The following is a 22301-nucleotide window of genomic DNA, read 5'->3' as shown; positions in this document are numbered from 1 at the left end:
CTTATATACTTCAAAATCAAAAATCATATTGTTAAACATTTCCACTCCAGTGAAACTGGCCGCATCTCCAATGTTTTTCACATTTTCTATCAGTAATGTGTGTGGTCTGCTTTTTTTTCTTCATACTGTAAACACTTCTGTTTTCCTATTAGGATTCAGATGGGGTGATTCCCAGTGTACAAAACTTAATTTTAGAGTTATTATTTTCAAATTAAATAAAAAGCAAATCAATAAAGGGCAGGGTAATGTAAAACCCTGCTGCCTTGGAAATAATAGCTCTCTACCACAAATTTCTTCATAATATATAACTATTATAGTATAACTATTTTTATATTCAGAGTAGTCAACAAATTTATGGAACATTTTTGATCATGTTATTACCTTAAGAATTATTTTAACTTATTTTCTTGTTTAATAAGGCATAATCATATACAGTTATCAAAGAATTTGTATTTGAAGATACAACAATCATTAGTAGAATTTAGAACTAAAGACTGACTTTTCTGACTTTTTCTGAGTTATAGATGTCTTGGAAGACTAAAGCTAAAGTGAAAAGTCTCTGCCTGAACTAAGTGATCAACACGTTTTGAAAGGAGATTACAGCTCGGTATACGTGTTGCAAGAACACTTAATAAGTTATTTAGTAACACGTATACCATATACAATCATGTGGACACAACCAGAATTGCAAAAGTACCTCGCATTAACAACATAGTGACATTTCTGAGTATTCATATGCAGGCAAAGAAAGGAAGTGGACTGACTGGTTTGCAGACTCCATCACTTGGTTAAATCAAGGAACATACTTACCCCATTCAGCACCAAAAGTAAAGAAGATGAACTCTGGGGTAAAAGGGGAACACAAGCAGTTTTATAAACATGCTTCTGAGCTGTATGTCAAATCTGCCTGTTACGGTATGTTGCTATTCAGTACAGTGGTAAACATTGTGTATTCCTTCTGAAACCACATTGAAACCGGAACATGGAAAACAAACACTGAAAGAAACAGAACATCTGAACATCAGAAGCACATCCAGCAGCCCTGATAAAGATTTCAGATCAGAAACAAAACACCTGTAGCCATCTATCAAGGTTTGGCAAATAAAAAAGCTATTAATAATATTAATTCCTTACACTAGTATTTAGCACGTTTTCTGGACACTCCACTCAAAGTGCTTTACAAGTAATAGGGACTCCCCTCCACCACCACATTGTGCAGCCCCACCTGGATGGTGTGACGGCAGCCAGAGTGCGCACAATACACACATCAGCTATCAGTAGGGAGGAGAACACAGTGATGAAGCCAATTCACAGATGGGGATCATTAGGGGGGCATAACTGGTAAAGGCCAATGGGAAATTTGGCCTGGACGCCGAGGTTAAACCCCTACTCTTTTCAAGAAACTCCCTGGGATTTTTAATCACCACAGAGAGTCAGAACCTCAGTTGTGCATCTCATCCCAAGGACCGTGCCTTTTTACAGTGTAGCGGCAATGCTTATTAATAATACAGGCCTTCCACTTCAAAGAAACAGCTATGATTGTGGGGCTCATGCCTTTTTGTATGCTTTTATCTTTTGTTCTCCCACATGTCCTGACTAGCCAGACAAAGATAAAAATCTGAGCATGGATCAACCAAAACATTCTGCGTTATGACAGGGAAACAAATAGGCAGATTTTTCCAATTGTTAAAGAGTATGAAGAAAAAAAAGACAAACTTCTTTCAATGCCAAAACCTCAAACGTCAAGACAACCACCTACAGGGTCCAAAACCATTTTGGGCTACCTCTCAAAAATCCTGAAGGATTTGTTTTTTTGGCAGCTGGTCTCTGTGTTACATTGGTGCACAAGACAGCTTAGAAGCAATTAAAATGTATTTTTTCTTTGTTCTGGGGTTCTTTGCCAAAACTGATACTATGTTTAGTGCTTAAATTTAAAAAAAGAAATTGCTGATGAAAATGAAAATATAAAAAATAAAATACTTCTGTCAACAAAAAGGACACAAAGACTCACAATTCTTGTAATTAGTTTAACTTAAGCACAATAGATGTACAATAATTTTTATTCTCTAAATGTGGGGTGATAGTTTGGTTTGTCTATTTGGACTTGCCGTAGCCGGAACTTCAATGGGTCTGTTTTTTTTTATTAATGCAAAGGTCAGATGCTCAGTTCATTTGTTTGAATTTTAAATACCAGGTTTTACCTCCGGTAAGAAAAAAGTAACTTTTTTTAAATGTTTTGTTTACCACGACAAACAACCGTAAAATTAATCACGTTTGTAACACATTTTTAAAATTTATTTAAAAACACAATATATTATTAGACCAAAAAAATACAGCTGACAGCTAAAACATTTATTGTGGTAGCTACCTAATTGCCTAGATGTCCTACAATCGTAGTTATTTTTTAAAAGAATGTGTTGTCGTTGAACACCCAAACACATCAGGCTTCACCGCTGCGGAGCAGGAATAATGACAGAGGCAGACCTGGGGTCCGTAATTATTTTATGAAGAATCCTGGTGTGGATATCGGAGGAACGACCTGGGCGGGTAGACAATAAATCGCATAGCAATTCGCGTTGTGTAAGCGACTAAAAATAAATGCGTTTTTTATATATAATATATATATATTATTTGGAATATTCAGAGGTGTAGTTGTTATGTTTGACTAAGCAGGATTGAGCGTAAACATGCAACAGCGTTTTCCTCGCTAGTTTTGAGGAGATAACAGAATTATCATATTTGTTGTGTTTTATACTCTTAAATACAACCACATTAATTAGTACACAGAGTCCGAGCTGCAGCCCAACTGTAAGACTTAAAACATACAACTGCCCAATTTACAACACTCCATCTTATATCAGTGCGCGCACTCCTGGGACGTCTGCGTCAGGTGTAAAGTAAATGCACATACACTACAATATTGTATAAAGTATACATGTATGTATTGTCATAATGCCAAAAATATAAAAGCCGCCAGACAAGGCATTCATTTGCTTTTTATGGATTAGAAATCTGTACCAATCATTTCAGTTTTCTCCTTTCCCCTTACATTATACAGATAACTCAGTGTTATCGCTATGATCACTTGTTATTTTATTTCATAACAAAGCCAGGGAACAACATAAAAGCTGGGCCTGGGGTATAATAAACTTAATTGCCTTTAAAATCCACATTTTATTATTTAAATGATATCTTTTAATATAGGGACCTGTTAAATAGACATATTTTTTATTTTGTTATTTCATGTTTCCTAAGACTGCTGCCAGACAGAAATGTACTCCTTCTTGACATTAATTTTCTTGAAAGAACACAGCAAACCAGTTGTAGTAATTCTATAAAGAAACCATGCGCTTAACTTTTTTATTTATATTTCATAGTCCTGGCTTGGTAGGTGGATATGGTTTCATGCCACGTAATTTGAAATATGGCAGTTGAAAAATATATTTAGGAGAAAGGTACAGTGTTAGTTTTTGTAACATGAAGTGCAAAATCTAAAGGCCCCTCATCTTGTCTGTGCAGAGTTTAAACCAGGTGTATTTTAACAAGAAAAGTAAAAGAACTCAGAAAAAAAAAACTTACGGGCAAGAGTTAAAAAGTACCAAGTAAGTGTGCTTATGGTAATCAGTTTTATTAGTAATGAGTAATTAGTGCTTATGGTATTAGTAAGCAAGTAAACCTTTACTTACTAATATTTTACTAACGCTCCATACATACATGGAGTGTTAGTAAAATATTAGTAAGTAAAGGTTTATTCCATGCTGAAAAGAGAAGAAAAGAAACACAACTTTGGGTGTGTGGGACACCCAAAGAAGGCTCCTCAGCCAAAATGTGTCTTTTCTTTTCTTTTCAGCATGGAACAAGCCTTTACTTGTTTACTTGTTCCCTTGCAACCAAGGCATGCTGACGCAGCTCCCTACTTGTATTAGTAACAAGACCCAGAAGATAGCAGAATAGGATTGCGACATAACTGGAATCACAGAAGCATGGCATATAGAGAGTGGGAGAGGTTTAGTTGAAGAAATGTATCCTTTGTTAAATCAAGGCTCTCAGAATCTACATATGGATCTGTATATGGATCGGTTGCAGGAAAAAAAAAGCGTTCTAAAGTATAAGTGTTAGGAGTATGCCACATATGTAAAAGAAAGAACTGGATGTCATGGGAGGTTTTTGTTTTGCTCACACAGATTGGGAAAATCAAACCGGGACATTAGGCGCTGAAACTGAAATGGCAGACATCTTTAGTCAGTTTGATTTTCAGTTGCTAGCTGACCTGTGAATCATAATGTAGCTGTTTTCTGCTTCGATAACTTTGCTAAGACTCTCACAATCTTTTTTGGAAACAAAATGCCCTTTGACAGTTTTAGTCATTCATCAGACAGTATTCAGTATCTTACTCACACTAGTGAGACTCAAAAGCAGGGCCTCACAAATTCTTGTCACCTAATCCAAAGCAGCCTCATTGTTTCAAGAAATGTACTGCAAAATATATGGGGATGACTCTGTTCTCAGTTTTACATTTTATACCTGTGTTTTCTAGTTCATGCTTCACTTTTGATTCTGAAGAAGATCATTGGTTTACTTTGTCAAAAATGTTTATTTTAGCCTGTCAGATGGATTTTCCTTTAAGCTTGAGAATGTACCTTGTCACTCCTATTTGCATTGATTCTAGAGCAGCAATATATTTTTATCGTTCTGAATACAAATATATGAAAACATTGGGTGCCCTCCAAATGTGCCAGTTTAAAATGTCATCTGCCCATTTTTTTACGCAATTGTGAATACTGTCAAATAACATTTTTAATTTTTGGAACCTTTTGAGATGCAAATCTTACTGAAACATTTACAGAAGAGTTAAATGTCAAGTAAACAAAGCTATTAGACATGCAAAGGTCCATTATAGGAATAATTTAGAATGACAGCTGGCAAATAATTGTTCTACAACTCTTTGGAGGAGCCATCAGATTATCACAAATTATTTTAAAAAACTCCCAGTGTTATAGCTGATTTGTAACTGCAAGATAGACTGAACAATTCTCTTTGTAGGTCGAAAAAGAGTGGCTCCATAATGATGATCATAGTTCATGTATTCAGATGACCTCTTCAAATTTTACTACCTCATTGTTTCTCTCTTCCCTTCAGCCACAAGTAGCACACATTGAGTTCTCAGTTTGCTCCTGTCCTGAAGACAGCCACCTCTAATTATCAAAAAACGGTAAGTACAAAAGCCTTTTGCAAGGCAGAGAACTGTTGGACCTGACCTGGTCTCCTCTGCTTCATTGAAGTATTGTGCAGAGCTGTTAGCCCCGTGTTCACTGATATATTAAAGGGGAACTACAGTCCCGTTTTCTCAGACCGCTTATTAAATCTCATTAACAATAAAAAAGAATTGATGGTATTACAAAATTTGCAAATTCCGAATTAAGAAAAAATTATATGAAAATACTGTATAGTTTCCATATGATCACAAATCCTTGGTCTCGCCATGGGCAAGTGCAAGAGCTAGTTAGTCACTAGTTAGGTTGTGCAGCAGACATTTCACTACAGAAATGTTCCAATGTGATCTGCATGCAGTATTAACATGTTAAAAGTATCTGTCGGCAAACCTGTTGGGAGCAATATTTCTATATGGTATTGAAAAAGATGTATTCACAGCCTGCCTGTTAACAATGTAAGAGGACCACTTCACTTCACCACAGGTTTTGTTGCCTTATTGTGAATTGCAGAATATGGCCCTGCGTATGTCTGGAAATATGGTCTATTTTGTGATGTAAATTGTTTTTTTTATACATTATTGGATACATTTTTCTTTTATTGTGGTTTGAAATGCACTCATTTATATTAATTCTTTCTATTTCTAAAATTAATCGTCACAATGTAGTGACCGTACAGTACTTTTAGAAAGTTCACAATTTTGTGCTTAATGCGGGATTTGTTAAATTTTGTGATGCTGTCAATAATTTTTTTTGTTTCAGAGATTTAATAGCCAGTCTAAGAAATTGGGACTGCTGTTTCCCTTTAAGATTTTAGGAATTATGATCTCTAATACCCTTAAATAGCCAGCAGCCATATCACTCTGCAACTCACAACTGGCAGCCCACTGAAGCTAAGCAGGTGTGAGCCTGGTCAGTACCTGGGTGGGAGACCTCCTGGGGAAAATGTGGTCCATGTGGGTCCTAATGCCCCAGTATAGTGATGGGGACACTATACTGTAAACAAGCGCCATCCTTCGGATGAGACGTAAAACCGAGGTCCTGACTCTCTGTGGTCATTAAAAATCCCAGGGCGTTTCTCGAAAAGAGTAGGGGTGTAACCCCGGCGTCCTGGCCAAAATTTCCCATTGGCCCTTACCAATCATGGCCTCCTTATAATCCCAATCTATGAATTGGCTTCATTACTCTGCTCTCCTCCCCACTGATAGCTGATGTGTAGTGAGCGTTCTGGCGCACAATGGCTGCCGTCGCATCATCCAGGTGGATGCTGCACATTGGTGGTGGTGGAGGGGAGTCCCCATTACCTGTAAAGCACTTTTACACTTTTGAGTGGAGTGTCCAGAAAAGCATTATATAAGTGTAAGCAATTATTATTATTATTATTATTAATAACAATAATAATAATAATAATAATAATAAATGGGACATGATTATCACCAGTATCACAAAGAAACCACAGCACACAATGTACTTTTAGCACCAACTTAAAAACTTTGGTTTCTCCCAAAAAATTCAATACAGCAGTATTATTGAGAGTATTCTGATTGCCTCTATAACTGCTTGGTTTGGCAACACATCTGCCCACTCCAAAGACAAACTGCAGTGTATTGCTTGCTCTGCAGAGAGGGTATGACCCCTCCCACCTATTTCATAAACTTCACTCAGAAAGACTACCTTAAAACCAGAACCATCTGGTATTTGAACAGCTTATTTCCAAGGGTTGTCTTTGCTTGACCAGAATTCCTAGTTATGTGATCTTAATTGTCTTATTAGTCTTTTTTGTGTAAGGTATATATTTTTTGCAGCACCAAGTACCTCAGAGTAAATTCTTTGTCCATTAAATCTGCTGCGTGAATAAATGTGATTCTCATTTGGATTAACTCAGAGTAATGAGAATGAAAATGGGATTAAGGCTATTTTATCAGATGCCAGATCAGTTTTACCAGTTCTTAAAAAGTGTCTTGCTAAGAAATGTGAAAAAATAACTAGCAACTTACCAGTCAATAAAAGTGCTAAATAACACAAAATAAAGTAAATAATTGTTTTACAGTTTCTTTGTTGACAGTGCTTCACAATGGCAGTGCCAAAAGCGACCCAGGACCTCCTAACTCCAGCCTTTGTAGTGGACCTCCCTAAAGTGAAGAAAAATGCCCAGGTGATGATGGACAGATTTAAGAAACTAGGAGTCCAACTTCGACCCCACATGAAAACTCACAAAACTATGTAAGATATCTGGAATATTTTTGCACTATGTAGTTTGTTGTAGTTGTTTAATAATATTTGAAGATACTGGATGTGGGTTAAATAACCTCAGAAAGTTTTTGTGTCTTAATTGACTTTTTTGGTTTCAATCTGGAATGTTTTTTTGTAATTTGCATTGCAGTCTGCAAAAAAATAACCGTAACATCTATACAGTGTAATAGAGGCTTTTTTGGTTTCTGCATATTGCAGTCAATTGACTCCTTTATTTTAGCTGATTCAGTTTAGCAATTAAAACCACAAAAATCTGGGAATAAGGAAGCGTTGTTTAGTAAGTCTGAGATGCCAAGAAGTTTCTTTTTTTTCCCCTTCTCTATCCCCAATGGTCAGCTGCAATTGCTATATGAACCCACAAAATCCTCTGTGGCAAATGTTTGGGAGGAGCAAAACTTTTGATTGGTTAATGATCCATAGACCAGTTTAACTTGCATTTTGTTTCTCCACTCGCCCAGTTTGCTTCAAGTGTATCCATGTTTTTTTTGTTCTCTTATGCTGCCAGCCAGACACGACAAACGATGGCACATTAGTGCATCTTAAACTAGCTGTGTTGGCTCCTTTCCAATCACAATTGTGATGTTTTAAATTTTTAATGATTTGCAATAAATACATAACTATTAATTGGGCTGCAGAGATTAAAACGATGTATTGGTGATTTAAAGGGCAGTAATTTATAGCTTTATGTCAAAACCAAAAAACACTGCTTGTGTGTCACAAATCTGATTGCATATAAAAATGCCTTAATTGGTTTAGAAGCATATTTGTGATTCTAAGTGTCAAACTGAAATGGAATATCTGGTGAATACAGCCTTAAGACAAACTGCAGCAAAGTTTGTAAAACTGCTCGAAACTACAATGATTCAGCTACCAAAACTTGAGTTTTCTAAATGTAAAACCTGACACATTGGTGAACTAGCACCCATCAGCCTCCACCAATCCTGTCTCAGTGAGGGTGGGGACATCATGACCAATGGCACGCGCCGGTGCATCGTTGTGTCCACTTTGGCGGAAGCATCCTTTTATGCCGAGCACGGTTATGACGACATCCTGTACGCCTACCCGTTACCCTTCGACAAGGTGAAGAAGTGTGCAGAGCTGTCTGAGCACCTCAGCTTGTTCCATGTGGTGGTGGACAGTCTGGCAGCTCTGGAGCAGCTGAGGAGCTGCCCTCTGAGCACAGGGAAAGTTTGGCATGTTTGGCTGAAGCTGGACTGCGAGAACGGGAGAGGTGAGGTTCAGAGAATTTTATCAACTGTAAACCAGATCACTGGTTTCACACCAGTGCAAGTGATTGTTTGTAACACACACACACACAATGAAAAAAGAAAGAAATCAACTACTAAATTAAATCAAACCTAGCAAAAATAGTTTTTTAAACTATTTAAAAAATATTTTCTTTTTTTTTGCAAAAACTGGCAGTCCACTGAGAATAAAAGTAAACAGTATTTTGTACATCAACTAGATCAAGAACATCTGTAAAACAAAGACGTCTTTAAGTATGGTACTTTATTAAACTTTTAGACTTGTATATGTAAAGCTTTTCTAATGGCTATTGAAGTTAACACTACCATATAGCATGATTGTATCATTGTAAATAAATGGTAGTTTTTTTTCTATTATGATGATGATTGTTGTTGTACTAAGGAGTCATTTAGATAAAGTCAACTGGAATCAAAATACCTGAGGAGATTCATATTTTAATACTATTAAGAATATGTGGAAGACATCAATGTGTAGTCCCAGAGATAAATATTACCCCAGCCTTTTTAAATGTCTTATTTTCTTGCTACTGTTTTTCTACAGCTGGAGTTCCTTACAGTGATCCTGCTGCTCTTCATCTTGCCAAAGCCATTTCCGGGAGCCAGGGCATAGAGCTGACTGGGGTTTATGCTCACTGTGGGAACACATACCATTGCACTGGAGAACAGGAAATCAAGGCAGTTGCCCAGGCAACCACAACCGCTACACTGGAGTTCATGGAGAAGTAAGGCCTGCAGTTCTTTACCTGCTGCATAACCTAAACAGTTCAGGATTCCTGCATGAATGAGGAAGGTTCCCATTAATGAATATTTGGCTCATTAATGTAATGAATTTAGGCTCTAGAAATTTTTTTTGTGTGAAACTACAGTAAAAAAATTCTGTCATTTATCCATAGCACTAAAGTTCTAAGTTTCAGTAAAAAAAAAAGTACCAGAAGTTGTGTTTTAAATTTATTCTGTACATTACTATATAAACTAAGTAACAAAAGATACAGTACTTAGCACTTATAACTGCAACAGATTAACGAAGTTAAAAGGAAAATGGCAAAATCTAGGTTTGTACCACTGAAATCTCACCAAGGAGACATGACGCAAGTTAATTCGTTATGCAGGTTGTGATCCTACCACCATGTATGAAGTTCTGTGTGTTACATAAGTTAAATACAGAGAAAAGACAATCAACAAATACCAAAATTGTAGGTTCTGCAAAAACTGTTTTAAAAACAGTTTTAAGATTCACAGCCCTAGCATACAGAGTAGGTTACACTAACTTGACAGAAACCGACTGCTACACCATGTGTGCCAGTTTAAATACCTTAAGCTCCACTCCCCGCTCCTCTTGATGGACAGTAAACCTCTATTTAACCAGAGATTAGGCATCTGTAATCTTACACAAGTAATTTTAAGTAATCAGTGTTACCTTGTGTATGTAAAACAGGTGACGCACAAATACATTATCAAAATAGTGTTGGTGGGTAGCTGTGTCAGCATGCGTAGGCTGCAAAGGAACAAGTAATAGGTTTATTCCATGCTGAAAAGAGAAGAGAAAAAACACAAACATTGTGTTTTCTTTCTTCTCTTTTCAGCATTGATTAAACCTATTACTTGTTCCTTTACATTATCAAAAGATTACAGCTTATTCACAATATTGTTATTCAGTATTTTTAACAAAAAATGAAGATGCTAAATGCATATATGATGGTAAACCCAGATGATGGTGACGATAAACCAGCAAGTAAATAGTGAATATGAAGGACCTCATAGGAAGTCATACAACAAAGACATGCAACAGCAGTATCATCAGTGATGCCAATCAGTATGTGAAACTGAGACTGTGAAAGCCACAGTCATGTTAGTAGCATGTATGGCCACCAAAGCAATACAAGCTGTGCATCTAACGTAAGTTTTACACCAAGTTGCACATGCTATCTGGTGGGATTGTGTCCCTTTCCCCTTATAGACCTTGAAAAAGTGTGCTTGTTCACCGATCTCTGAGCCCTGGGTGGGTCTAGTCATCTCAGTAAGTGCGGTATGCAGTTATTGTGACATTAAAAAAGGTTACAAACAATAGGATGGCATATGGCCTTTCTAGTCCATTTCGTATTTAGTAGCTAATTATTCCGAGGATCTCATCCAGCCTTTTCATGAACGAAGCTAGGATTTTGGCTTCAGCAACATGGCTGCATAATTTGAACCATATTCCAACATACCTTTATGTAAAGAAATGCCTCCTGAGATTTAAATACAATTCCACTTCACTGGTGACCTCTAGTTCATGTTTCCCTGTTGAGTCTAAAAAAGTTAATTGGATTTGTCAGTTGTTTTGCATATTGTTTTTGGTGGAGTGGAACTGCTTTCTTAAAGATTTTGAAATTTAGAACATCCTTATTTCTGGAATGACAGTTAATGAAGATCTCCACAAATCAGACACACTTGCACAGACATCAAATGTCTGGGAAGGATCCAGATATACTTGTACACAGGAAAAGTCTAGAGACACCAGTTAACCTCCAAACTTGCTGGTTTTCATTTGGTAAAATCACAGCACACAAAGACAGTCCACGAGAACACAGGGAGAACCTAACATTTAGCATAACACAATTTACAATTTTAAATCCCTTGGTGACATGGGCCACTTGATCTTCTCGTGCTTGGACAAGACATTCCATTAATTTGCATTACGTGATAGGTCATTTAGAAAATATCAATCTAGATATCAGGAAACTAACATTATGGCAGTGTTAACCAGAACCATTTAGAATAAAGGAAAGTTTTTGAATGTAGACTGAGGAAAGGTGTGATGCAAGTGATACAAAAAAAGGATTCCTTAGACTCATGTAATGAGTCCTTAGACTCATGTTAATGAAGATAACTGTGGAGTTATATATTGGTCTCAGAATATTTTCATATGTATGAAGGAGCTTCTTTTAATAACATAGAAATATGTGTTATCTCAGTGTCCTCTGTGATATTTCCATGTTTCAGACTCAAGGCTGCAGGAATTCCCTGTCCTAAATCCAGCATTGGGTCTACTCCTTCCTGCAGTCACCCTGTTTCAGATATGGCTTTACTAAGTGAGGTGCATCCTGGGAATTATATCTTCTATGGTGGGTTAAATGCCATCTTTCATTTTTTGTCAAATCCAGTTTATTCTTCATTTGCTCCAGAATTCAGAACTAGTTAAAATGTGTACTGTTTGTATCAAGTCTTAAAGGACTAGATTTTAGACTAAGAATAAAATTAAAATATTTTATTTTTATGGCAATATTTATGGCCTTGAGGAGTCCGGGTTACAAAAGACATGTACAGATGGGTTTTTGGTAAATAAAATGAAAGTAATGCTCATTGTTTTAAGGATGACTACATTTGCACAATGATTTAAAAAATATTTTTTCAGTTAAAAACCATAAATTTAGCAGTATTATTAGATTACATTCGGTGGGTAAAAAATGAATTTGGGAGAAACAGCAAGAATGGGATTTTTCATCCATGACTTTTCATCCATCCATTCTGCCATAACATCCGTGCTTTTAATTAAAGAAAATTAATCGTGGAATGAAACACAACTTTTGGGCAACAAGCTATTTTCTAGGTTTCTTTTTGATTTGTATTTGAAACATTTATTTACAAAGATCATTCAGAAACATGAAAGTTTCATGTGCAAGTTGGTTGCACAGTTCCTTGCACTAGTCTTTGTTTCTGTGGTCTAGATGGATTATTTTGAGTTTTATTATCTAGAAAGCATTACCATGTGAGCCACTGAATCACCAAACCTGAATAGATCCAAGGGTTTAAGTTTTAATTCAGTGAATTTGTTTTTGCATTTCTTTAAGGATTTTCTTCTGAAACTGTCTGATTTTGCAGGAAATGTGATAAACCACTCAGGGGAAATACTGTACACTTACTGTATATACCATAAGTCTACCATTTCTAAAAAATATAATAATAAGGTGTACCGCGACCCTCACCAGGAAAGGCGGAGTGAAAATGGATGGATGGATAATAATAAGTTGTAATAAAGCAATTAGTAATTAAAATAATTGTAAAATTGGTTGAAATCATTTCTGAAGCTCCTGTGAAGTGTGACTTATTTATTTCCATGTTTCTTGCTCTTTTTTAACCCTAGATGTGCAACAGTCTGTAATAGGATCCTGTAAGATGGAAGATATAGCAGTAAGAGTGCTGACCAGGGTCATAGGTCACTACACTCACAGAAATCAGCTGCTGGTGGACTGTGGCTGGGCAGCTCTAAGTCTTGACAGCCAGGGTTGCCTGCCTACAGGCTATGCTGTGATTGAAGGACATCCCGAACTGAAGTAAGAACCACATGTGTACAGTAACTGAAGTGAGAGATGTGTTAAACCCGTGAATGGGAAGATTAGAGCAAGTGTTAGACACAGTAAGAGGTCACATATAAGTTTACCACAGTTTACATTTACATAGATGTTGGACCTCCTAAATTGATTCATGGGTATCTAAAGTTCAAGAATACTTGATTCATTTAATCAATAATTTTATTGATTTTAGGTGCACTAAATGCACAGTTACATTGCTAATGTAACTATACCCTGAGATAATTTTACAATTATATGAACACATTATTGATTCTTTCTCAAACACAGCTGCCCATGTTAAAAACATGGAAAGAGCTTTTATAAACTGAGCTGATTATACACGTAGCCATTGTAATACTCAGAGCTATACAAGTAACCTAGATCTGAAGAAAATCATCAATTGCTGTAATTTGTGAAAGCAATGTCTGCATTTTATTTTGTTCTATTTTAATGAGGGTTTTGCATATTATAGTGTGTGAGGAATTATCCTTTTTTTTTATTTTAACAAAATCTTGACAAGTCGGTGTTCAAATCTGTTATAAGTTCTAATTTTGGCAGATCTCAAAGTAGAATTGCTAACCTGTGAATTCCATTCATATTCAAATAAATTAAAAAAATATGTTCAAAATTCAAACAAAGTTGTCATCATTTTCAAATTTTGTGAGCTGCCTAAGAACATAATGGTTATAAATGATTGTAGGTTATGCAGCCATGTTTGGATAGTACGACAGTAGGATCCGATTTAATAACATTGCTGGCCAGTTTGTTCTTATGGGCACAGTACTCAGGCAGTCTAGGAAATCGCTCCTGCGAAATGTTCAAAACATTTTTGATCTTGCCTGTGAAGCTCATTTTACTGTGCGACAATTCAGTTTGAAAATGGGGGAGGATAGAGGAGGAACAAAGTTAGCAAACTAGCACTTTTCATTACTCAAGTGAGACATAGTGAAAAATAAAGCTATGTATTGATTACACTATTTTTTCTAAACACAGCACTGAGCACCTAATGTTTTTTTAAACAGCTAGACTCAGTAGTTATCACCAGGCACAGTACTATCCTTGCTGTTAACAAACTTGTGTGCTCATGTAAATAACATTGTAGTTCAAGTAGGTAGCTGTGTCAGGCTGCAAAGGAACAAGCAGAAGGTTTATTCCATGCTGAAAAGAGAAAGGAAACACAACCAAAGAAGGCTCCACAGCTGAAACATTGTTTCTCCTTTCTTCTTTTTTCAACATGGAATAAACCTTTTACTTGTTCCTAAATAACATTGTGCCCAATAAGCTACTGATTTGAAACCTAGACTCTTGGATTTTGTTGCATTTTCTGTGTATAGATCAATTTACAGATCGCCTTACACTGCTTTGTTCTTTGACAATGTTGCCAAATGGCTTTTTATGTAGTTGAAGGTAATTTCATCTCATTTTATTTTATGTAGATTGCTTTCAATGACCCAGGAGCATGGGAGGATAGAACCAATCTCTGGGAAACTGGATTTTGACAAATTTCCTTTGGGCAGCCTTCTCTATATTATCCCCTACCACGTAAGTGTGTTTTTAGAAGGATATTTGTTCCCTTGTTTTAATATTTGTTTGTGCTTTACAGTGACCTGAGCTAAGCTTTGTGTTTACTATTAATAATTGAAGTTCGTAATGAACACTGTTATTTGTGTTTTTAGTGCATTTTTAATTGGGATTGCTCCTGGTAAAGTCTATATTTTATTTTTAGCTATGACTTTAGTCAAAAGCAAATTGTTTTTTTTTTCTGTTACATTATGGTAATATATTATGGTACATGGTTTATCATCTTGTTATTATGACTTTAATATAATGAAATTTTAAAAGTATCAGGAAATGAGTCTTTTAGCATCTAGTGAACAGAAACAACAATTAAGTTCACATAGCATTGCGCAATACAAAGTATATCTTTACATAAAGCTACATGAAAACATTATTATTGTTGACACTGTTATGCCTGAGCCAAAGCTCGCAGACCTCAGTTTCCTTGGAAACCAGAAGGAATGCTGTTTGAACTGTTGAGCTGATTGCCCCAGTTTCAACCAATTAATAGGTACTTTATCCATCAGCCCACAATACCTAAACCCTGCTCTATCACTGATACTGTGCCCTGTCATTGAGCTACCTTCCAATGTAAGTAGTGCATTCAGCAAAACGAACCCACGTCACCAAAGGATACTCTGCTTGAATCCATCCAAAAGGCGTGCATTCTATCCTGAACCTGTTCTGCCTCTCAGCAGCCAGTTACTTTCTCAGCACCAGACAAGTGGCATCATTTCCTGCCAGTATTTCCGTATACCAGCACAGCCCCATGTCTACACCTGCCCTTAAAAAAACAGTGCTCGCATTCCAGTCCTGTCTGAACCCACTTTCCATTCTGCTTCCACAATCTCTATCTGTCTTCATTTTGCTTCAGCTATCTACGTCTGCCTCCGACTTTTTCCAAACCCTTACAGGGATACTGCACTTGGATTTTCAAGTCTGTAAGAAAAGCACACCTGTCTCCATTAGTTGGCCATACTTGCTTGGGACTTAAAATACCAAATCTTATTCTTTCTTGATTTTAAATGTATTACACTGTGTGTATTTGGAATTACAGTTAAGATAAAAGCCAAAACAATTAAAAAACTGTAAATATTTACAGCTTTCAGATTTCTAATACCATTTTTGAAACTACTGAAGCATGTCAGGCTCCTGTACTATGTGATATGGAATCAGTATTTTCAACTTGAAAGAAACTAGTTAAGGATGGCTGAATTATAATGTATTCTCATTGGTAAAACATTAATGTGCTATGTTACTAGAATAAAACTTAATTTTAATTTAGTCTTCTAGCAGGGAGAATATGGTAAATAAGGAACGTCTGTTTTGGCTTAAACATTTCTGTTAACTCATGTAAATTTATATTCCATTTTTGGGCAATATTGAAAATTTCAGCCTAGGAATTCTCTTACCCGTAACCTAATGTGACGTTTAGTACTATAATTCCACTTCTGTGTGTCTTTACAGGCGTGTGCCACAGCCGCAATGCACCCTGTCTATTTTGTCCAGTCAGAGAATAAGATTGTGGACACATGGACACCAGTTCGGGGATGGTAAATGAATGTGAGAGTGCGAAAAGCATGTGACCCACTTAACGCTGATAAACATAAAAGAGTAATCTTTTTTGTAAATGTAAATGACAAAACTGTCAACCTTTTTACCCATGATGTCCTCATGATGATGAGTTCATGTTATGTTTAGGGACTTGTGTGGCACAACTTGGTTGCCTGTTTTTCTGTTGTCTTCCTCTCACTGTCCCTGTCGCCACTACAGTTTAATTAAAATATAAAGTAATTAAGAACTAACACAGACATTGTGACTACAAAACTTGCATTACTCTTAAAAAGCATTATGTTTACTAATTTTTTGTCTGATTATTTTATTCAAAGCAACTTACATTTGTACAGATTTACACAGCAGTATATTTCACTCAACTGAGGTAAAGTACCTTGAACAAGAGTACAACAGTAGTGTCTCAGCATGGATTTGAACCCACAGCCTTCCACTTCCATTGAGTGAAATGTACTGCTTAAACATAAGTCGTGAACTCTAAACACTGCTGGTCTATAACACCATAAAAATGTTTTTAATATTTCATGGTGTTAACAAAATAATAATCAGAATTGCTTTTTGGTGAAGAAACAGTGATTAATGAATAGTGAAAGAATATTTTTCTACATTGTAACACTTCACAAGAATACCTGACCAATAATGGCCTAGTAAAATAGAAATGGAAGTTACTTTATCCCTTTACCACATTAATACTTTTATATAGACTGTTGATGACTATAGCTTTTAATTTTAAACAGACATTCCATGAGAAAGCAAGCATTCAAACATGCTCTCTTGTCTTTTTTCTACAGCTAATGCTAAAAGAAATATGTTTTTGAAGACATAAGCATTAAAAAAAACATTCTGAATCTTAAAAAATAATGGCTCACTTTCTCATTAAATCATACAGACAGAACCCTTTCCATGTGGTTCGCTGTCCTGTAAATGTTGGTCTCTGCCATTATAATTTAGTAATGTTAGTACAGTACTAATTTTTAGATTATTTGCTGACATTAACTTTTTTATTTTTTTTTAAAATTAGAGAAACATAATTCAATATATTTAACCTTTTCAAATATTCTTTAATACTTTCAGTTCTTTGTTTTGACATTTTTAAATATTGTGCATTGTTTAAAGTTTCTATGCTTAATACTGTAGGTGATGATCATGCCGTTTGATGTGTGACTTGTCCAGCATAGTACTAAAGCCACTGTACTAATGTCCTGAAGTCAATATTATATTATATACCCAGATGACTATGCAAACCCAAACGAGGACTGAAAAATGAGCACTTGGATCTTTAAATAAATATAATAGACTTACTATTATTACTGTTGAAAAATGTCTACTTTCTTTTGTAACTGTAACTGACACACCAGCATGTCTAGTATGTCTGCTACAGTATGTTATCTGCTATGAGTCACACTCTAAACTAGGGGTTCGCAATGCTGGTCCTGGTGACCCACACACCATTTGGTTTTTATTCCAAATGAGCCTTCACAATCAAATCCTTCATTGATTTAAGATTAATTTGAGCTCTTAAAAATGTTGGAGCTTTAACCATTGTATTTTTTAAGGGAAATCAAATCCCACACTTATGACTAGAAACAAAATGCAAATATTCAGTTGAAGCAACTTCTCAGATCAAGTAAGGCTTCAATTATCGAAGGTGGGATGGAATGAAAACAGCAGCTGTGTTTAATCTGCTGTAAACCCTGGATTCACTGTTGATTCAAGGAAATAATTCAACATGCTCTAACACTGTAGCTGAATGACTGTTTTTTATAGTTCTAATGAATATTCTAGTGTTGAATTCACTTAAAAGTTTCAACAAACATGGACCTGAACAAAAAAACAGTCCAAAACCCCAACACAACAGAGAATACACCACAAGAGGCTAATGTCAAGGTCTAATCTTAAGGGCCAGTTTTCTAGATCTCTTCAACACAGCAGTTCCCAACAACTGTGTTAGGAAGCTTGCTCTTAGTGTATCATGAAATCAGAGGTTTCATTTACTAAAAGACTGTTGTGTGCTCTTAATGTTAACTTGTAAATGATAAAACTTACAATAAAGACATGATACTTGACTACCTTTATAAAACAAGACCCAGACAACATTTAAATGAAGAGAACTTAAGGTTTTCATATACTGGTGAGGTCTTTGCCATGTGCCTGAATGCCATATTTGTAGGTGTGGCTAATTGAATCCAGCATGCTTAGGGTCATGTATAAAAATAGTGGACTGGCCTGGTTGCCTGTTATTCTGGTTGGATGGCAGCAAGCAGAGACCTTGTGAGAGGGGTGATTGTTAGGGCATAGTGTGGGTATAGTGATCAAAGCAACTGAACTTAATGATGTTTCATGAACAACATGGTATCTGTACATTAATTTGAAGTGAAAGCAAAACGAGCAAAAAGGTACAGATCAATAATTACAATTTTAAATCTGGAGTGCAACTAGCAGTGCATAAATCACTCATCACAACTAGTAATGCATGTTTTCAAGTACAGTGGTGTAAAGTGCACAGACTATGGACTACCAAGCAGTGGAGAAATGTTATATGGTCAGATGAACCATTCTTCACCTTGTGATAAACAGAGGAGGTGCCAGCTTAAGGAATTCAACAACACTGGGTGCTTGGTTCTTCCAGTGAAGGGTATGGGTGTAGTTTGGGTGTATTCATTCCTTTGGAAGACGTGGTCAGTGCTAATGGCTACCTCGTGGTACTGAATAAATATTTACACGCTATGTTGCAGCATTTCTTCCAAAATGATAATCACCTCCTCCTCAGAACGTGTGTGGTTGACCATAGGTTTGATGATGTTATCCATATGTTACAGGCTTTGTTAATCAGAGCTGAACCTTAACAAGCATTTATGGGATATTCTGGCATGGCACCTAATGATATTGAATGATGCTGATGAGGAATCAACCAAGTGTAATTTGATTCTACCAGGATAAAGTCAATGATGCTCCTGCAGAAATTCAGACACCAGGAGACATACTGCATACAAGCTGTACTGGCAACATGTGGTGGCCAAAACTTTACATTGGTGACATCACATTGGAGTTTTCATTTTCTGTCCACTAGCTGTAGTTCATTTGGGAAATTCAGGGCACCTGCTGCAACAACCAGGTTCCACCAAATAAGGGACGGAGAATGCTTTTTGTGAAAAAAAAATCTTTATTAACTCAGATAAAATACAACTCATTTGATTGTTTAAACCAACAATGCTATTGAAAGTTATTGAAAACTTTCACCGTCAATAACTAAAATTACAAGATTTACATACAAATTCACCCAACTAAACATTTAAGGAAAATAAAGAGTGAAGCAAGAAAGGGTTCTGCTTCCAAAAGTTTCTTATAGTCCTGCTATCTACAGAGAAATATGCCAGTTGAAATTCATTCTAGAAATTATTTTAATCCTTCTTGTTCATGGGGATACACTCTTTATTATTTAATGTACCATCACTGAATACTTTAAATAGCGTTTAAAGTGTTTGTAATTTCTCTAAATTTCAGCAGAACTATAGATATGAAACCTTCAAATGAGAAAGCTGTAGGAAAGTACAGGAAAAGCAGACATTAGAAAACCATTTAATGACAGCAGGTCTGGGGGCCCATCTCTTCAGATCGCTCTCTGGCTCACATCATGTCCAGCTGTGGAGACAGAGGAGCACATCAGAACAAGATACCCCTCCACTCTGTCCAGATTTGAAAATAGAAATAATTTTCTGCTCATCTGGACAGCACAGTACAACAAAGGACTGAATTTGTTTTTGCAGACTTTAAATGTATGAAAATACTAATCAAATGCCCTTTCAAAGAGCATAAAAGTATGATATGTTAGTTGTTCAATTACTTTCTTCACAAACCGCAGAGGAACTAATGACATGTAGCTTAACTCCAGCACAGATCGAGTACAGCGCTAAAAGAAGAAACCGAGCACTAAAGAATGACAGCAATTATTAAACAAAACATAGTCATTAAGGCAGAGAAGAGGCACAGAAGAATACTTCACAGAACTTTCTACTCACCAAATCATCCACATCTCCTTCTTCATCAGCAGTAGGCCCTGTTTCCAGAGCTGGCTTCTCCTCTGCTGCCAAGAACTGTGAGGTTAAAAACAAAACAAGATGAGCTATCAGGACTGCATTTCTGTTTTGCTTTTTTTCCCTGAAGTTTTCAGTGTACTGCTGGTACAGCTTGTAGTGTGAGAAAAACAGTAAGAATGGTAGTGAAAGAACAGCATTATAAAAACAGGATGTGCTGTAACACTATATATCTTTACATTCAGTCTGCTGTCTGTCTTCTCTAAAGCTTTTTTTACTATAACTGTTGGTTACCAAGCAGCAACAAAGAACTTTTTAATGTACACTCAATTTATCTTTGATATGGCCAGCAGCCAAATAGCCCTGCAACTCGCAACGGACACCCCACTGAAGCTACGCAGGTGTGGGGAAAAACATCCGGGGAAAAACTAAGGTTGCTGCTGGAAGTGGGGCCAGTATGGTGCACACACCCTATAGTCTGTGTGGGCCCTAAAATCCCTGTATAGTGACTTTTTACTATACTATAAAAAGGCACCATCCTTCAGATGAGATGTAAAAGTGAGGTCCTGACTCTCCATAGTCATTCAAAATCCCAGGGCATTTCTCGAAAAGAGTAAGGGTGTTACCCCAGTATCATGGCCAAATTTCTCATTGGCCTTTACCAATCATGGCATCCTAATAATCCCCATCTATGAATTGGCTTCATAATTCTGTTCTCCTCCCCACTGATAGCTGATATGTAGTGGAGGGGAATCCCCATTATCTGCGAAGCGCTTTGAGTGGAGTGTCCAGAAAAGTGCTATATAAGTGTAAGGAATTAATTATTATGATGATGATTATCATTATTAAAAATAACTCAAAAGTCATAACCTCAAAGGCTGTTCTCTTTTCTTGTGAAAAATGGGACCTGTTCTACAGACCTAGAGGAACATTCAAGTCATTCATGTTCTTATGTCTTCTTTGGGGCCTTTGCAGGCATTGAGTTTGTATACTTGGAGCAGTCTGGGGTTCTTCTGGGTGGTTTTACATATAGGTCTCTGGAACACCTTTTCTGCAAACTTGTAAAGAGTAACTTGTGTTGTGTTTGTTTAGTTGTATGTAGTTTAGTTTGTATTGTCACTTTTAATAAATATTTGTTTAACCAAGTGTGCCTGAATTGTTACTCTTTTCACCAAAGTTGTACCAAACAACAAAGAACTCACATGATTCTAACTACACCAACTGTTCAGGTATATTCTTAGCAAAATCCTTAGTATTTAGATGTTATGATCATTTATTTTACTTATTGATTTATCTGCTCTGTCATTTTCTATTCTTTAATTTTCATAACCCCCCATTTGTACCAATACATGCACAAGCTTCAGCTTAAATGCCAACTTTCAGTCCAACTCATAGCTGTCTACAGGACTATAGTACTTTTTCTGCCTTCAAGCTACCCCTTTGACACCACTGTCCATCAAATAATCATTTAGAAATGCTAACAGCCTCTCTAGCCTTGTCCTAATAAACATATCCCCATGCATTCAGATAAATGATAGACACTCTTTTTTATCAAGTTACATGTGGAGTTCCAAAAGGCTCTACTGTTGGACTTACACAATGTTCTCTTTATTCTCTATGTTCTCTCTAGGGGACATCATCCTGAAACATGCAAATTTTCACTTATGCTTATGACATGCAGCTATATTTGTCTATCAAGCCCCATTCAGCCGTAAATAACCTGCCCTTCTGACATCAAAAATGTATGACAATTAATACAAAACACAGATTACACTTTTAAGAAAGAACGACTTCCATATATAAATTGTTACAGGTTCAGCCTCAATATAAAATATAAAATGTATTGTGCTAGTGTATTAAGTTGCTTGATTCACACAACTCCAGACAATATTTCAACATAGGACAGAAAATAAACTAATACGTGCATTTGCTCTAACAATTGTATTTAACTATTGTCACCCTTGATGCTGAAAAAAGTTAACCTAATTTTAAAATTAATTAGGTACCTCAAGATGTTTATTTGTCTTCCAAGTGTCCACATGGTCTACTGTTGCTGTACAATATTGTCAATTACCATGT

The 22301-nt window shown here is 36.2% G+C and overlaps 2 protein-coding genes across 7 annotated transcripts in view; one reads left to right on the top strand and one right to left on the bottom strand.

Moving 5' to 3' along the window:
* Positions 1–2132: 2132 nt before the first annotated feature.
* LOC148821814 (D-serine dehydratase) lies at positions 2133–21367 on the top strand. 3 transcript variants are annotated; one of them, XM_088930027.1, is made up of 9 exons: positions 2133–2206; positions 5140–5212; positions 7276–7433; positions 8414–8694; positions 9270–9450; positions 11711–11832; positions 12852–13041; positions 14496–14601; positions 16084–21367. In XM_088930027.1, the coding sequence occupies exons 3-9, from the start codon at positions 7285–7287 to the stop codon at positions 16171–16173; spliced, it is 1119 nt and encodes a 372-aa protein (XP_088786153.1). In that variant the 5' UTR covers positions 2133–2206; positions 5140–5212; positions 7276–7284; the 3' UTR covers positions 16174–21367. The 3 variants fall into 3 exon arrangements, with proteins under 3 accessions (XP_088786153.1, XP_088786151.1, XP_088786152.1); XM_088930025.1 differs by having other exon boundaries at positions 7261–7433; XM_088930026.1 differs by lacking the exon at positions 2133–2206 and adding an exon at positions 2371–2580 and having other exon boundaries at positions 7261–7433.
* LOC148821813 (DNA repair protein Ku80-like) overlaps positions 19332–22301 on the bottom strand; it is a 27864-nt gene continuing 24894 nt past the window's right edge. For 3 of the 4 annotated variants that reach the window (XM_088930021.1, XM_088930023.1, XM_088930024.1), the window contains 2 exons: positions 20208–20282; positions 19332–19830 (listed from right to left, as the gene is read on the bottom strand). In XM_088930021.1, coding sequence (XP_088786147.1) covers positions 19816–19830; positions 20208–20282 — 90 coding nt within the window. In that variant the 3' untranslated portion in view covers positions 19332–19815. Of the gene's footprint in view, positions 19831–19890; positions 20283–22301 lie in introns of those variants that run through there. The other variant, XM_088930020.1, reaches the window with a different exon arrangement.

This window comes from Atractosteus spatula, chromosome 13 (genome assembly GCF_055471065.1).
Source record: "Atractosteus spatula isolate fAtrSpa1 chromosome 13, fAtrSpa1.hap1, whole genome shotgun sequence".
NCBI classification, from domain to species: Eukaryota; Metazoa; Chordata; class Actinopteri; order Semionotiformes; family Lepisosteidae; genus Atractosteus; species Atractosteus spatula.
The sequence above is the reverse complement of the archived record's forward strand: the minus strand, read 5'-3'. Positions and strand labels throughout refer to the sequence as shown.